This window comes from Ranitomeya variabilis, chromosome 2 (genome assembly GCF_051348905.1).
Source record: "Ranitomeya variabilis isolate aRanVar5 chromosome 2, aRanVar5.hap1, whole genome shotgun sequence".
In the NCBI taxonomy this organism is placed as follows: domain Eukaryota; kingdom Metazoa; phylum Chordata; class Amphibia; order Anura; family Dendrobatidae; genus Ranitomeya; species Ranitomeya variabilis.
In genome coordinates, this window is record NC_135233.1 from 83431551 (window position 1) to 83450247 (window position 18697).

At 43.9% G+C, this 18697-nt stretch overlaps 1 protein-coding gene across 1 annotated transcript in view; it reads right to left on the minus strand.

Moving 5' to 3' along the window:
* Positions 1-18697, minus strand: part of SNAP25 (synaptosome associated protein 25) — a 156375-nt gene that overhangs the window by 12355 nt on the left and 125323 nt on the right. Inside the window, exon 5 of the mRNA XM_077282608.1 lies at positions 309-426. Coding sequence (XP_077138723.1) covers positions 309-426 — 118 coding nt within the window. The remainder of the gene's footprint in view (positions 1-308; positions 427-18697) is intronic.

Sequence of the window (18697 nt, forward strand, 5' to 3'; positions counted from 1 at the left end):
TTCATTGTGGTTAAATTTGTTTAATAATGAAGATATCAAATATTTTTTTCAGGTTTTCAACCCTTTCTTTTCTTTTTTTGTTTTTAGACGGAAGTGTTGAAGTTTGTGTTTCTGAGAAGAGAATCTTCACTGCAGAATGCCCGATTTTAATATGTCTACTTCCCACTGTCTATTCTATGAGATGAAGACTGATCTCTCTGCATGCCACATGCTTTTTTTTCCTGCCCATGTGTCTAGCAGCGATGATCTCTGCAAGGCTCGATGGTCACAGCCTTGGGTGCTCGAAGACTTAGGCAGGCAGAACCTACTTGTTACATGGACAGACACATAGACCACAGAATTTTCCTAGGTCCGTCAAATTCTTTTCTGCTTCTTTCATGTCCTTATTGATTTGCTCCATCCCTTCCTCGATGCGTTCCAGTTGTTCTGATTAAATACAAGCATTATATCCCCACAGAATGAAGCAGATGGAAAAGGACAAAGAAGAAAGACAAAACTTCAGACATTCACTTTGACAAAAAAAACTGGACACCACAGAGCAGAGTCGGTACCCAGTACCTACTTGTTACAAGGACATATGAAAAGGCCACAGCATTTCCCTAAATCTTTTAAATTTTTCTCGGCCTCCTTCATGTCTTGGTTGATATGGTTCATGCCTTCTTCAACACGATCAAGTTGTTCTGGTCAGGACAAAGGGATGACAGTGTGGGATGAAATTTTATTTGTCTTAAACAGAACATGATAAAGGACTATGAAAACGGATCGGTAATTCAATGCATTACGGCCACGGATGCATTGAGGGGATGTTGATCATTGGGAACTTCCAATGAAAAATGTAATTTTTTAAAAAAAAATTTATTTATTTTTTAGTTTGAAATGGAATAAAGTAACAATAAAATGAGCATGGGACCAGATTTTTTTTTTTTTTCGTTTTTCGGACGATCATGTAATGGTATGGGACGCCTGGTTCATGCTTTGTGAAGGCTCACGACAAAAGACTTTGTGCAACATCCAGGCCAGCAAATAATCGTTACGATATCACAGATCATTGTCATGACACAAGCCAATGTACAAAGCGCGGCGGAAGAAAAGAAAAGCGTTAGCGTAGTCAGGCACACACCGTCGTTTGTTATCACGAGCTGCATTGGCAAAATGGAAGCGGAACTTCAGATATACAGTACAGTGAGTTGCATTGTTTGAAGCACAGATACATGATAAACTACAGATAGAAAAGCCTCGAAGCCGGATTATACACTCAGACATCGGATGGAGTCACAGAATAAGCAATGGTTGCCTGTGTACCTCATTCCCAAGGGTGATGTCAATATTATTAGCGGTGCTCCTACGGTTTTATGAACCCAACCAAAGAAAAGTGAAAACTAATTTTCCAGTTTCAGAAAAACTGTCTTCAGGTGTAATTTGTTAAAAAAAATAAATAAATTGTGCTTTATTTACCCTCCCTGGGTCTCTGCCGCTGCGCTCGGTGTTTGTTATTGATGTGACATCGATAGCGCTGCAACCATCAGTAGAGTTGATGGCAAGAGCCGATCAAAGCCGCTGAGCTCATTGACTAGCTGCAGTGCTGTTGAGGTGGCAGGTAAAAACAGTCACCAGGAGGAACAATAGAAACTCTTAGCTAGACCTGGGGAGGGTGAGTAAAGCGCTGTTTGTTTGTTTTTTAAAAAGCAACTGTGCCTGAGGACATTGTATGCTGTGTTTTTCCTTCCAAGACATGTGTTTTTAAGGCACAAAAATGCTGCAAAAACCCAATATGTGAACATACCCTTATGGGGGACTGCTTGCAGTACCATTCATGGCCACTACAAAATGCACGGAGCTGTGGCACTTCCTGTGCACTGCGCCACTTTCGATCAGCACATCAGCGGGGGCTGTTGGGAGTCAGACCCCCATCTCTCCAAATTTTAGGTCTTCAATAATAGCATCCTGTAATGCTCCTTTAGATATTAGAAAATTAAAGTGTCTACTTTTTCTACTTATATAATAATCACTTTGGTCTGATGGGCAGATTCTGACCTGAATAGTTATTCTTAAAAAAATATATCAGAATTAGGTAGGAATTATCTAAAACTTTCTTTTGCAAATTTTCATGGTGTTTATGGCAAGAAATATTTCAATATTACTGGATGAAGGATACTAGTAGTATATATAAAGAAGCACTCCTCCTCCTCCCATCAAAGTTTTTAACCTCTTAATATACTGCAATCATCATATTATATAGCACTGTGTACTTACAATTGCTCATTTTGCCTTTCTACCCAGCTAATTCTCTTTTCTCTGCTCTATCTAGAAACAGGAAGTCTCTTGTCCGTGCAAAAATCAGTCCCCTCTTCATCTCCTGACCCAACTGCTTCCTCCTCACCTTGCCAGGGACTTTTGCTCTGTGTATGACATATACAGAGAAAATTTACCTCCTGTTTCTACATAGAACGTAGAAGTATTCAGTTAGTCAGTGTTTAATCACGTGATGCTATAGACCTAACGGAAAAGAGAAGAATTAGCTGGGTAGAAAGGCAAAATGAGCAATTGTAAGTACACAGTGCTACATAATATGACTGCAATGTATTAAAAGGATAAAAAGTATGTTGGGAGTGCTTCTTTATAATAATATTTTATTTGAAATATTGTCTATTTCTTGGTTCTACTAAGGTTTTTTTCCTTAGACAATGGAGATATATGTTAAATAGCTTTCATTTACTGACTCATGGGTAAACCTACATTTGTAAACTTGGTGTATGCAGACCTGGAAGTACATTCTTAAGAAAGTTTTAATTACATTCATGATCAGACAATGTAGGCACCGACAGGACTGAACATTTCAGCACTAGAGACAGAGGTACAAAATCATGTCATAGCCACCATGTTATGGCTTCATAAGTTCTAATGACCAGATATTTATGGTAACACACATCTCAACATTGAAATTGCAACACCAAGAAGGATAAGTCAAGGAGCTATGGAAATCATAGGTTGGACAGTCATGTTAATTATTTGCAGATGATGAAAAAATGGAAACAAATTTCAAAACATTGATTTATTCAGTTTGGAGGATGAGCGCCCCACGTAGAAAACCAGACACTTACAAGCCTTGGTTGATATCAATCAGGTTATTAATGGATGTCAGAGGAATGTTTTGCCATAATGAATGCATTTAGGTAATCATCAAGATCCGCTGCCAGCAGTTCCTTATGTAATTGCCGACCAATGACGTCTCAGAAGAGCTCGATAGGAGGCAAGTATAGAGACACTATCATGAGAGGATGTCAAACTGGTCCTACTCCCAGCATTATAATGTGGGCATTTGCATTACATTGGGCTACCAACCAGACGTCCAGGTTAAGGTGATTCATTGGCCTCATGCCATCACTCTCAAAGGGTACCTTGGTGCAGAGCAAGATAGCAATGGAGGCTGGGATGGAGGTCTATACTCTATAGGGATGAGTCCTGCTATTGGCTTGGACACAATAATAGCTGGTGATTGGTTTGGAAACCACAAGGGCAACAACATGAACAGGCCTTCGAGAGGGAGATTCATACTGGTCCAACTCCGGGGATTATGGACATCTATAGTCCTCATAGTTACACATGTTGCAAAAAGACCTAGGTCCATCAAGCTCAACCTTTCTCCACCAATTATACATTTTTTTGTTGCTAAATTACCTATAACCCACAATGTTACAGTGAGTAAAATAAGTATTTGATACACTGCCGATTTTGCAAGTCTTCCCACCTACAAAGAATGGAGAGGTCTGTCATTTTCATCATAGGTACACTTCAACTGTGAGAGACAGAATCTAAAAAAAAAAATCAGAATAGTTTTTCTTTAAGAAGCCCTCCTTCTCTGCACTCATTGCCTGTATTAATAGATCCTGTTTGAATTTTTTACCTGTATAAAAGACACCTGTCCACACAATCAATCACACTCTAACCTCTCCACCATGGCCAAAACCAAAAAGCTGTCTAAGGACACCAGGGACAAAATTGTAGACGTGCACAAGGCTAGGATGGGCTGTAGGACAATAGGCAAGCAGCTTGGTGAGAAGGCAACAGCTGTAGGCAAAATGATTAGAAAATCAAAGAAACAGAAGTTGACTGTCAATCTTCTTGGGTCTGGGGCTCCATACAAGATCTCACCTCGTGGAGTAAGGATGATTCTGGGAAAGGTCAGGAATCAGCCCAGAACTACATGGGAAGACATGGTCAATGACTTGAAGAGAGCTAAGACCACAGTGTCAAACATTACCATTAGTAACATACAAGTAACATACAACGTCTTCATGGATTAAAATCCTGCAGTACACGCAAGGTCCCCTTGCTCACACTAACACATGTTCAGGCCCATTTGAAGCTCGCCAATGACCACTTGGAGACCAAAATAGAACTTTTTGGTATCAACTGCACTCGCTGTGTTTGGAGAAAGAAGAAGGATGACTACAACCCAACCGAAAAGCATGGTGGGGGAAACATCATACTTTGGGGGTGCTTTTCTGCAAAGAGGACAGGACGACTGTACAGTGTTGAAGGGAAGATGGATGGAGTTATGTATCACGAGATTTTGGCTAACTACCTCCTTCCCTCAATAAGACCATTGAAGATGGGTCATGGTCTTCCAGCGTGACAATGAGCTGAAACACACCGCTATGGCAACTAAGGAGTGGCTCCGTAAGAATCATTTCAGCCAGTCTCCACACATGAACCCAATAGAAAATCTTTTGAGGGAGCTGGAACTCAATGTTGCCCAGAGACAGCCCAACTCAGAGTTGCCCAGAGGAGTGGGAAAAATCCCTGCTGCAGTGTGTGCAAACTTGGTCAAGAACTACAGGAAACGTCCGACCTCTGTAATTGCAAACAAAGGGTTTTGTACCAAATATTAAGTTCTGTTTTTCGATTGTATTAAATACTTATTTCATGCAATAAAATGCAAATTAATTATGTAAAAATCATACAATGTGATTTTCTGGACTTTTTAAAAAGATTCTGGCTCTCACAGTTGAAGTGTACCTACGATAAAAATTACAGACCTCTCCATTCTTTGTAGGTGGGAAAACGTGCAAAATCGGCAGTGTATCAAATACTTATTTTCCTCTATGTATGTGAACTGAGGAAATCATCGAGCCCTTTTATAAAAGCTCTTATAGTGTCTGCCATGTCTACTTCTTGTGGTCGGCATTCTACAGTCTGACTGCTCTAACTGTAAAGAACCCTTTCCTATTTAGCTGCCGGAATCGTCTTTATTCAACAAGTAATTCGTGCCCACTGGTCCTAAGTATGGTCCTTGGAAGGAATAAGTTGTGTGTCAGTCCTCTATATTGACCACACATATATTTATACCTATAAATGAGATCCCCTCTGAGGCGTCTATTTTTCTAAGCTAAACAAGCCCAACTTTTCCAACCTTTTCATCATATAAGAGGCCTCCATCCCTTGTAACAATCTGGTTGCCGCCTTTGAACTGACTCTAGCTTCTGAATATCCTTTTTGAAATGTGGAGCCCAAAACTGGATCCCATATTCTAGATGTGGCCTCACTAGTGATTTATAGAGGTAACAATACAATGGGATCATAGGATTTTATCTCTTTTTATACACCCTAAAATCTTGTTTGCTTTTGCAGCCGCTGATTGACATTGAGTACTGCTGCTCAGCTTACCTGTAGCCAGAATCCCCCGTCCTTCTCCTGTTCTATCGTCTATAGTATACTCACATTTAATGTATGTGCAGTAATAGGATTACTCCGTCCTAGGTGCATTACTCTACATTTATCTACATTAAACTTCATTTGTCTAGTGTTTGCCTGTTCAGACATTTTATCCAGATCGTTTTGTAATATTGTAAAGTCAAGGTCAGATTGTAATATCTTACATAGTTTGATGTTGTCAGAAACAACTGACATTTTACTCTCAATCTTACTCTCAATACTCTCAGTCAATTCTTTTAGCCAGTTCCTTACCCATCTGCATATAGTTTCCCCCAGTCCTTGCTTCTGTAGCTTCATTATAAGGCTGCAAAGTTCAGATAAATCACATCAGCCGCATCACCTCCTCCTAGAAACCCACCATGTTGGTTAGACATGACTTATCTTTCATGAATCCGTGCTGGTTGTCAGTTATTATAGTATTTTCTGCAATATATTTCTGCAGGTCATCCCTTATAATGCCCTAAAAAATGTTGCACACTACTAATGTCACAGTTGCTGTACGGTGGTTGCCTGGATCCACCGTCTTACCTTGTACCTTGGTACCACATCAACCATCCTCCAATCTTGTGGCACCGTAACTAACAACTCGTCTTTACATAGATTTGGTTGTGGAACCAGCGGTACAGTCACTTCTCCAAAGTGTCCCAGGAGCTAATTTCAACATGACAATACACGTTGCTGATGCTACTGTGAGCAGCTTCAGCGGCCTAAACATGCGACAATGGCCTGCGGCGTCCCCAGCCATGCCTCCCATCGAGCACATCATAGACATCATCGGTTGGTAATTGTATAGGGAGCTGCCAGCAGCGGATCTTGATGATTTGCACAAGTGCAATCAGTGTGGCAGAACATTCCTCAGACAACCATTAAGAACCTCACTGATAGCAGCTAAGACATGTAAGTGTGGGGATTTCTGCATCTGGTGCTCATACTTGATACTCAATAAATCCAGATGGTTTGAAAATGTTGTGTCCTTTTTTGTCCTTTTCACATCATGAACATGTCTATGTCTCTTGAGATTTCCATAATTCCAAGACGGTGTCACAATTTCAATGATGAAGAGACAGAATTTGCACTTGGTGATGACTTGTATCTAAGAAATTTCTTAGACTATCCTTTGCTGGAAACAGCTATACAGCACCATCTTAGCGCATTATTACTTGCTTCCAAATCAACCCTAGACGAGGTGGCATGGTGCAATATGACCTGGTTTTGTTATATCAGCTATATCTGTTTGCCTCTGTCTCTCTTTGCAGGTATCCAGTTGGCATAAGTTGCAAGCTGAACAATTGACTAGACCTAGACATAAATGGAGCATGGTACGTTCCATATGAAATGTAAGAATGTTCTTGATTATACACAAATATGGACCAACCAGTTCTAAACTTGTGTTGTAGGCAGTAGATATGTTTTAGGGGTAGATGTTGACTATGCTGTAGTAAATTCCATTTTAGAGAGATTCTGTAGACTTTTCATAGCCAAGTTAAGATGCAGATTGTTATTGCTCTTCTCATAGACAATTTATATTTGGTATAGCCAAGTAAAACTTGACACAAAGCCACCACTTGGGCATAGGTGTGCTCCCCACTGAACTCAACTGCTCAAGACCAAGTATTGTTTTTGCCAATCTCACCTCTTTTATCATTTTTATATTCATCATATTGCTATATTATAAATGTGCCACCCCGATACTTTTCCAATGTACATTATTTAGGTATGCCTGGGAAAACTTGTCATACCCCCTGTGCACACCTATGCCCGCGGGTCAATACTTCCTTGTAAGTTAGACACTATATAACTGAGCTCCAGAAAGCTATATTTTAAAAGAAAAGAAGAAAAGTTCATTTATTAGGGTTAGCCAGATAGTACCAAAAGCGGAACACCATAGCGAAAGAATATCACAATGTGTAACATTTCTTCTCAGGAATTTAAATAATAAAATGTGACAAAATGTCCTCACTGTAGCTGTCCAATATTAACAGTTATGGCACAAATGTGTGATACTACAGACTAATTTACTGGAATAAATGTCAACATAATAGGAAAATTGTGACATAACATTCTATATTGAATAGCCCTTTTACTACTTTTTCGATTATTTAACATAAAAACATTGATTTTTAATTATTTTTCATTTTCACCAATATTTTTTACATTTTTTTTTGAATATCTAAAAGAGTTGGTTCAATTTTATTCACAGTATAAATGTACAAGGCAGGGTGAAAAGTATGTGACCCCGGTATCAGGAAATGTAAACATTAATTTGGATTAATTTGAAGAGGTTTCAGACGTAAAGTCTTCTGTATAGATGAGGAACCATATCCATACAAGAACGAGAGCATCAGTGAACTTCACGAAATTTTAATAGTATTACATTGGATCTGTCATTTTAATAAAATGTTCTAGGTACAGGCTGCCAGGTTAAAGGTTAAATAGTTTTATTTAATCCCCCATAAATCAATAGCATGGGTGGAAATAGGATACTGTGTAATATGTCTTATTAAAGGGTATATCTGGGACTTTAGAAAAAAAATGTAATTGCATCTTACCTGTCTGTTGTGCCCATCGCCGGTTTTCCCAGAGACCGCTCCTGCCGGGGATTCAGCTGCCTGTGCTGACGTGACGGGGTGGGACTTCCGAAGTCATTCTGATTGACAGCCAGCTCACCCAGTTAGGCAGCGGGGATCCGGCTGTCAATCAGAATGATCTTGGAAGTCCCGCCCCGTCAACAGAGTGGACCAGAAAAGAAGCCTCCGCCCTGTAGAACGGCGCCGGACACAACAGAGAAGTAAGTTGCAATTATCTGCCTGTTAGTGTTTAGGTACATTTTTTGTAAAGTCCCGGATACACCCTTTTAAAAAAAATTGCTTCTTTCTCCTTCTGAACTGATCATTCATTCTCAGAATTCTCAAATTCCGTCTTCAATGAATGCAGACATTCCGATGAGATAGGAGATGACAGATGGTGCTCATAAAGTTCTATGGAGAACTGTAACTCTCGTCGCAGGAGAACTTGCAGCAGAATGTCTGTATCCGGCTCCTCCTTCCTTCTCCATAGAATTTAAAAAGTACCAACTGTCATCTCCGATCTCAGTAATGAGAAAGTTGGTCGCGCACATTTCTCTGATAATATGTATTACAAAGTGGCTTATTTTCATGTGTACTATTGATTTATGATGGTTATTCTTGATTTAAAAGGATGGTTACACTTTAAGAAGGGCTTTTAAAACACTGACAAACTGGCACAGACGGCCCCAAATGTCCATTTTTAGGTCGTATTCAACCTCTTTTGTGCTACAGAAATGTTCTTGCAGAATCTGACTGTTGCCAAGTATGTCATAGTGATCGATCTCTTATCTCTTATTTGCCAAAATGGCACAAAAAAAAGATTTTGCCGTCTGTCTGGTAGTGATGATAGAAGGATTCAGCTCATAGAGCCCCTTCCTCCCACTACCTCCACCACCCTTTGACTTCTTTAGCCAGTGATCGAGGAGAGACCTTCCCAAAATTAACTAACTTGGTTAGTTTTTGCTCCTAACCTGTTACCATGTGGGTAGTAAATGATAAGTTTAATTTCCTTTTGATCGATGATGGTATATATGTATGTCGCCTTACAGTACGAGTACACGTAGTGTTCAGCTATCCCAACGACAGGCGCGGCTCATCGGGGCTCCTATTCTAGGCTGCTGAAAAGGTTTTATTTCCTAACTGGCTGAATTTACAATTCCATGATATTTCACTATGTATTTTATATAGATGTCCCCCTCTTCTAGCTGATGTGGGCCCATCAGGAGCAGCTTTGGAGGACTTTTTATTTTAAGAAGCATTTGCAATGGATATAGAAAAAACAATTTCATTAAAAAATGTGATCCTAAAATACTCCTGTGACTTCTACGTTTCTGGCTAAGGACGAGGCAATTTGACTATTATTTAATTAAAAAGAAGCAGTCAGCGTTTTTGCAGAAACTGCTGACAGAGATAATTAGGAGACCTGGAGACCTTCCAGTACCGAGTTATCGTCACTGCAATACTGAAGAATTAAAGTATTATTCCAGCGAGTGACACTGACGCTTCCACAAGAGCTACGGAGCTTAATGCTGAAACGGAGCTTGAAAGATTATAGCATGTTTACTATTAAAGGGAATCTGTCAGCAGGTTTTTGCTATGTAATCTGAGAGCCGCATCATATAGAGCCAGAGACCCTGATTCCAGCGATGTGTCTGTCAGGACTCTGAAATTTTTTTATTACCTTTTGTGCATGACTGCCCTTTTCCAAGATGGCGTCTTTGGTCTCATGTGCACTGTGTCTTCCTGCTACAAAACTCCACCCCAGCCTTCAGTCTGTGCTAGAGTATTCTGCCTTGCATCCAGCTCCTGACCTCTGGTGACTCCCTGGCTATATACCTGCTCCTGTGAACCTGTGTGGTGATCCTGCTACTCTGCTCTGAGTTCCTGCTGCATACACCAGTTCCAGTAATCCTCCTTCATCTGCTGCTCGTGTTTACTTCCATCTGCATTTGCTGGACATGTAAGCTGTTGCTGATCTGCAAGAACCTAAGACTATTAACCAGGCCTCCCTGGTTGAGCTAAGATATTATTTGAACTGCCTTATAAGCATATCTATCTGTGTTTGGACTAAGACAAGGATTTATTCGTGTCAAGTATCCTCAAGAATAATTGTGCTTCATAGACTTTCTGCTTGATTGCATATTCCTCTGAAGTTTCCTATAGACTGCTAAGCTGCGTTTAATATTTACTCCAAGTGTTGTGGACTTGAGTTTCTCTCTGCACTTGTTTGAATCACCGTGTGATAATATAGACTTTACCACTTATAAAACTGTGTCCTGTAGTTGTCTTGTTCCATGCAAAGAGTCTCCTGAGTTATCCCCTATAATTATTACAGTGTCACTTACTGTGCTACTTGGTGTAGTTTTGATAGAATCCCTGTTTTATCTGCTGCACTGTATAACCCCGCCCACATCACTGATTGGCAGCTTCCTGTGTACACTGTGCATAGGCAGAATGCTGTCAATCAGTGCTGGAGGTAGGGTTACACTGATTAGCTGGACTGCCTGGCACACGACACCTAGTCCTGCAGTGATAATCTCCGGTTGATAAAACACTGTATTACAACTACAGCAATCTGCTGACCAAGTGACACAACCCTGGAATCAGACTCTCTGCCCCTTCATCATGCTGCTCTCATGTTACATGGCACACAGCTGCTGACAGATTTCTTGTAAGTTTAATGTCAGTAGCTGGGGCAAAAATACTGTAATATCACATGTGTAGGATGTTCCCCAAGGGTTAGTGTTCATAGTGTCAGTGGTGCAAGAGTCCAAACGATAGTCGGCACTCACCCCTGAAAATAATTGCTTTATTGATCCAGTGGCATTAAAGGCACAAAAAATGGTTGAACACAACAGCACAAAAATTAAAAAGGCAGAAAGGAAATATCCTCTGCGCTCACAGGCAACATGTGTCAGACCTGCATATCAAGCCTTGACAAAGGACCATGTAGGTCTGAAACATGTTGCCTGGGAGAGTAGAGGATTTTTCTTTTCTGCCTTTTTGTTTATGTGCTATTGTGTTTCCACCATATCTTGTGCCTTTTATGCAAATGGATCAATAAAGCAATTATTTTAGAAAGATATGAGTGCCGGCTATCGTTAGGACTGCTACAATTACTGGAGTACTTGCTGTGCACCCAGACAGGTGAGGTGATTGCTCCTTTTTCACATGTGCATCACTGGTCTGGAATGAAAATGGCCAAGGATGTGGAAAGTGGGTAATGCATTAGGATCATGAGTGCAGAATATGAGTGGTGTGCGTGCAGTTTGCATCTAACGAGTAGTATGTTTGTAGAGCTGCTAAAGCTTGTTAGTGGTGAATCTTTTATTTTTGTCCAGGTGCAGGAGTAGCATTTCTATAGTGGTGTGTGTGACATGTGTATGGTGCGGGTGTAGCATTTGCACAGTGTTGTGTGTGGCATGTGTATGGTGCGGGTGTAGCTTTTGCAGAGTGTTGTGTGTGGCATGTGTATGGTGCGGGTGTAGCATTTGCACAGTGTTGTGTGGCATGTGTATGGTGCGGGTGTAGCATTTGCACAGTGATGTGTGTGGCATGTGTATGGTGCGGGTGTAGCTTTTGCAGAGTGTTGTGTGTGGCATGTGTATGGTGCGGGTGTAGCATTTGCACAGTGTTGTGTGGCATGTGTATGGTGCGGGTGTAGCATTTGCACAGTGTCGTATGTGGCATGTGTATGGTGCGGGTGTAGCATTTGCACAGTGGTGTAGTGCAGCGCCCCAGAGTCCTGGTCGTTGCAGTACTGTGGCTCCGCCACTAAGGGGAGCTATGGTACGTGTGATGGCACTGAAGGAGTTCATCTGAGCAGGTATCACAGACACCAATACATTTCACCGCCGGGCCTCCAGGGGGAGCTAAGGGTTCTATTCATTAGGCCACTCCTCACAAACTGGTAAAACTGGGGGTCAGGCAGGAAGTTAGAGAGAGAGCTGACTGGGTTGGAGCCAGGCAACACCCTGTGGCAGAGGGTGTTGCAGGAGAAGATTCGGTAGGGTCTCTGTTAGGAGTGGGATCCTGACAGAGACTTGGCAACTAGAGAGAACGAAACGGGACCGCGCCGGCTCAGTATAGCGGCGGTGCCCAAGAAAGGATTGGAAGCGAGATAGATTGTGCTGAGTGAGAAACGAGATCAAAGCAACAAGGAGAATACCAGTAGGGGTCGTGCTGTAAGATCGAGGCAACATTCTACTGAGGCGCACAACCGGCGGCCGGAACGCCGAGGGAGTATTACAATATTCAGCTTCATGCAATACTCTAAACAGCGGCAGGACAGTCAGTCTAAGGCGGGCTGTCTCACCTAAATCACCTATGCAGTCTTGGGGGGCAACTTGTGGAGAGGGGTGACTCTAGGGTCCCGGAAGAGCTCCAAGCCTACCCGTCAAACGGGTGCCGTTCTAACCGTAACAATAGGGAGGAACGGAGAATTAGCAGAACATCATCTAATCGAGTTGTGAGGGAACTTAAGAAACGGACACAACAGTTGTGGGGACTTTCCGTAAGCACAGCAGGGAAGGACCGCAACACATAGCGCTAGAAGGAAGGCACCGATTTCCACCTGCGAAGAGAACTCTGGAGGTGCCATTGGACCGGCCGGACTTGCGCAGCCTGGCTATCTGGACTTCGGACTGAGGACCAAGAGATCTTCAGTAAAGAGGTAAAGAGACTGCAACTTGGTGTCCTCATTATTTACTGCACCGCACTATTACAGCACCACCATCATCTACCCACATCTATTATTCACTGCGCGCCCCTCGGCAGGGCCACGGACCGGGGCCTAGCCACCGTGACCACAACCCCAGAGCAGAGACTCAGAGGCCCGGTACCGGGTACCCCTCGGCCCTGCGGCAGTGTGGGGGCGCTGCAGTAGCATTTGCACAGTGTCGTATGTGGCATGTGTATGGTGCGGGTGTAGCATTTGCACAGTGATGTGTGTGGCATGTGTATGGTGCGGGTGTAGCATTTGCACAGTGATGTGTGTGGCATGTGTATGGTGCGGGTGTAGCATTTGCACAGTGATGTGTGTGGCATGTGTATGGTGCGGGTGTAGCATTTGCACAGTGTTGTGTGGCATGTGTATGGTGCGGGTGTAGCATTTGCACAGTGTTGTGTGTGGCATGTGTATGGTGCGGCTGTAGCATTTGCACAGTGTTGTGTGTGGCATGTGTATGGTGCGGGTGTAGCATTTGCACAGTGTTGTGTGTGGCATGTGTATGGTGCGCGTGTAGCATTTGCACAGTGGTGTGTGTGGCATGTGTATGGTGCGGGTGTAGCATTTGCACAGTGGTGTGTGTGGCATGTGTATGGTGCGGGTGTAGCATTTGCACAGTGTTGTGTGTGGCATGTGTATGGTGCGGGTGTAGCATTTGCACAGTGATGTGTGTGGCATGTGTATGGTGCGGGTGTAGCATTTGCACAGTGTTGTGTGTGGCATGTGTATGGTGTGGCTGTCGCATTTGCACAGTGTTGTGTGTGGCATGTGTATGGTGCGGGTGTAGCATTTGCACAGTGGTGTGTGTGGCATGTGTATGGTGCGGGTGTAGCATTTGCACAGTGGTGTGTGTGGCATGTGTATGGTGCGGGTGTAGCATTTGCACAGTGTTGTGTGTGGCATGTGTATGGTGTGGGTGTAGCCTTTGCACAGTGGTGTGTGTGGCATGTGTATGGTGCGGGTGTAGCATTTGCACAGTGATGTGTGTGGCATGTGTATGGTGCGGGTGTAGCATTTGCACAGTGTTGTGTGTGGCATGTGTATGGTGTGGCTGTCGCATTTGCACAGTGTTGTGTGTGGCATGTGTATGGTGCGGGTGCAGCATTTGCACAGTGGTGTGTGTGGCATGTGTATGGTGCGGGTGTAGCATTTGCAGAGTGTTGTGTGTGGCATGTGTATGGTGCGGGTGTAGCATTTGCACAGTGTTGTGTGTGGCATGTGTATGGTGCGGCTGTAGCATTTGCACAGTGATGTGTGTGGCATGTGTATGGTGCGGGTGTAGCATTTGCACAGTGGTGTGTGTGGCATGTGTATGGTGTGGCTGTAGCATTTGCACAGTGTTGTGTGTGGCATGTGTATGGTGCGGGTGTAGCATTTGCACAGTGGTGTGTGTGGCATGTGTATGGTGCGGGTGTAGCATTTGCACAGTGGTGTGTGTGGCATGTGTATGGTGCGGGTGTAGCATTTGCACAGTGGTGTGTGTGGCATGTGTATGGTGCGGGTGTAGCATTTGCACAGTGGTGTGTGTGGCATGTGTATGGTGCGGGTGTAGCGTTTGCACAGTGATGTGTGTGGCATGTGTATGGTGCGGGTGTAGCGTTTGCACAGCGCTGTGTGTGGCATGTGTATGGTGCGGGTGTAGCATTTGCACTGTGGTGTGTGTGGCATGTGTATGGTGCGGGTGTAGCATTTGCACAGTGGTGTGTGTGGCATGTGTATGGTGCGGGTGTAGCATTTGCACAGTGGTGTGTGTGGCATGTGTATGGTGCGGGTGTAGCATTTGCACAGTGTTGTGTGTGGCATGTGTATGGTGCGGGTGTAGCATTTGCACAGTGTGTGTGTGGCATGTGTATGGTGCGGGTGTAGCGTTTGCACAGCGCTGTGTGTGGCATGTGTATGGTGCGGGTGTAGCATTTGCACAGCGTTGTGTGTGGCATGTGTATGGTGCGGGTGTAGCATTTGCACAGTGTTGTGTGTGGCATGTGTATGGTGCGGGTGTAGCATTTGCACAGTGGTGTGTGTGGCATGTGTATGGTGCGGGTGTAGCATTTGCACAGTGTTGTGTGTGGCATGTGTATGGTGCGGGTGTAGCGTTTGCACAGCGCTGTGTGTGGCATGTGTATGGTGCGGGTGTAGCATTTGCACAGTGTTGTGTGTGGCATGTGTATGGTGCGGGTGTAGCCTTTGCACAGTGTTGTGTGTGGCATGTGTATGGTGCGGGTGTAGCATTTGCACAGTGATGTGTGTGGCATGTGTATGGTGCGGGTGTAGCATTTGCACAGTGGTGTGTGTGGCATGTGTATGGTGCGGGTGTAGCATTTGCACAGTGATGTGTGTGGCATGTGTACGGTGCGGGTGTAGCGTTTGCACAGTGGTGTGTGTGGCATGTGTATGGTGCGGGTGTAGCATTTGCGCAGTGATGTGTGTGGCATGTGTATGGTGCGGGTGTAGCCTTTGCACAGCGCTGTGTGTGGCATGTGTATGGTGCGGGTGTAGCATTTGCACAGTGATGTGTGTGGCATGTGTATGGTGCGGGTGTAGCGTTTGCACAGTGATGTGTGTGGCATGTGTATGGTGCGGGTGTAGCATTTGCACAGTGTGTGTGTGGCATGTGTATGGTGCGGGTGTAGCCTTTGCACAGTGTTGTGTGTGGCATGTGTATGGTGCGGGTGTAGCATTTGCACAGTGATGTGTGTGGCATGTGTATGGTGCGGGTGTAGCATTTGCACAGTGGTGTGTGTGGCATGTGTATGGTGCGGGTGTAGCATTTGCACAGTGATGTGTGTGGCATGTGTATGGTGCGGGTGTAGCGTTTGCACAGTGGTGTGTGTGGCATGTGTATGGTGCGGGTGTAGCATTTGCACAGTGATGTGTGTGGCATGTGTATGGTGCGGGTGTAGCCTTTGCACAGTGTTGTGTGTGGCATGTGTATGGTGCGGGTGTAGCATTTGCACAGTGTGTGTGTGGCATGTGTATGGTGCGGGTGTAGCATTTGCACAGTGTGTGTGTGGCATGTGTATGGTGCGGGTGTAGCATTTGCACAGTGTGTGTGTGGCATGTGTATGGTGCGGGTGTAGCATTTGCACAGTGTTGTGTGTGGCATGTGTATGGTGCAGGTGTGGTATTTAATAATAATAATAATAATAATAATAATAATTTTATTTATATAGCGCCAACATATTCCGCAGCGCTTTACAACTTATAGAGGGGACTTATACAGACAACAGACATTACAGCATAACAGAAATCACAGTTCAAAACAGATACCAGGAGGAATGAGGGCCCTGCTCGCAAGCTTACAATCTATGAGGAAAAGGGGAGACACAAGAGGTGGATGGTAACAATTGCATTTGCAATTGCACAGTGTTGTGTGTGGCATGTGTATGGTGCGGGTGTAGCATTTGCACAGTGGTGTGTGGCATGTGTATGGTGTGTTTGCACAGTGTTGTGTGGCATGTGTATGGTGCGGGTGTAGCGTTTGCACAGTGATGTGTGTGGCATGTGTATGGTGCGGGTGTAGCATTTGCACAGTGATGTGTGTGGCATGTGTATGGTGCGGGTGTAGCATTTGCACAGTGTGTGTGTGGCATGTGTATGGTGCGGGTGTAGCATTTGCACAGTGTTGTGTGTGGCATGTGTATGGTGCGGGTGTAGCATTTGCACAGTGTGTGTGTGGCATGTGTATGGTGCGGGTGTAGCATTTGCACAGTGTTGTGTGTGGCATGTGTATGGTGCGGGTGTAGCATTTGCACAGTGTCGTATGTGGCATGTGTATGGTGCGGGTGTAGCTTTTGCAGAGTGTTGTGTGTGGCATGTGTATGGTGCGGGTGTAGCATTTGCACAGTGATGTGTGTGGCATGTGTATGGTGCGGGTGTAGCATTTGCACAGTGTTGTGTGTGGCATGTGTATGGTGCGGGTGTAGCATTTGCACAGTGTTGTGTGGCATGTGTATGGTGTGTAGCATTTGCACAGTGGTGTGTGGCATGTGTATGGTGTGTAGCACTCGTACAATGTTGGCTGCGGATTGTGTTCCCGTTTCTATCTCTACACTGTATATTTTATATATGAAGAATATAATCATCACAGATGTAACTCTCTCATGTGGACATTTACTGCGGATGACATTTCTTGTAGATTTGGTGATACACCCTTGACGTGTGAGCGTTCCCCCATGTAACCTATAGGCTGCAGCTGTTATCTCTCCGCTGATACTGACAAGCGTGAATTATTTATTAGGAAGGAAATTGCATAATGGGCTTTTACTTGTATTGATCAACCCTCAATTAAACTCAGAGGCTGCAATATTTTACCCATCTCAGGATAATTCCAGGGACTTGTAACAATTATCTCTATGACTTTGTTACAAAATACATCACTTATTGATAATGTGATCTGGAGTCGGCATCTTATGGGCAGATGGAAGATTTTCCAATGTGACAGCCGATTTTATTTACATATAAATAATTCAGATAGCCGTTGGAAGGTACAGACTAATGGCCGCGCGATCCCGTATAGTCAGTCACTAGGTACTAAATTATAATAATAAGCCATTTATCAGACAGTGAAGGTCTCAAGCTATTAATGTATAGGGTCAACTATGGTGACATTACGGTGAACCTACGCCTAAAGTTAGTGCTTTCTATGAGGTCAGTGAACAGAGGAGACACATTTTTTGTATGTCTTAGTATTTTGAGGGAACTGCATATACAGCAACCCCTTATACGAGTATACCGATCAGCCATAACATTAAAACCACTAACTTTTGTGTATGTCCCCTTTGTGCTACCAAACAGGTCACAAGACTGGTGAGGTTTTTATACTAGAGACATTACCTTCCCGATGGGTGCACATTGTGGTGGTTGGGTGGCTTTTATGTTTTTTTTTATTAAATAATGCCAACCAAGTGCTCTATGTTATGTTACGTATGTTATTTATTTATTGATTTGATTACTACGGGGTCTATGCTCATTTTGTTTTTTTTATTCTAGGGTTTTGTCTGTGAAATGGCCACAGTGTGAGCACTCCCTTCCACATTTCACATATACTAACCTATGCCACGGCTTATTTTTTTGGTTTTCATGTAGTTTATTGAACTTTGAACAAACAGGGGCGAGTCCTCTTTTGAGCTAGATATCTCATCTCTATAGCTTCCCATGGATGGGTGTCTGAACAGTCAGGCCCCTGTCTTACTCTGCTCCTATCTATATCTATATTGAGGTTTCCTGACACAAGGCGAGTGTCAGACAGCCGCGAAGGGGTGCAGTGTCACCTTTGGGCGTCGTGGCCGGCACGGGGCCCTGCCTTGCCCGTGTACTCCGTTCCAAGGTTCAGCCTCAGGAGGTGGTGTGGATGGGAGGTGGGACGCCATCTCCCAGCGCTGACACTATTCAGTAGCCCCAGGCCACTGGGTTCACCAGCATCAGATGCTGTCAGGAGTCATGGATTTAGGTATGTGTTGGGAGGTTCCTTTGGGCGTTACCTCTGCAGTGTCAAATGATCCATGAGAAGGACGTTTAAAACCGCCATATCCTCTTGATCACCGCTGATTATTCAGTTGCGCCTCTGGCTATGGTATATGGTGTCTATGGTATATGGTGTCATCTGGTTCCTACATCCCTGTTTATGCTCCCTGACCTTCCAAGTTTGGTTTGCTCGGTTCATCTCTGTCTTACCAGTATAGTTTCTTGG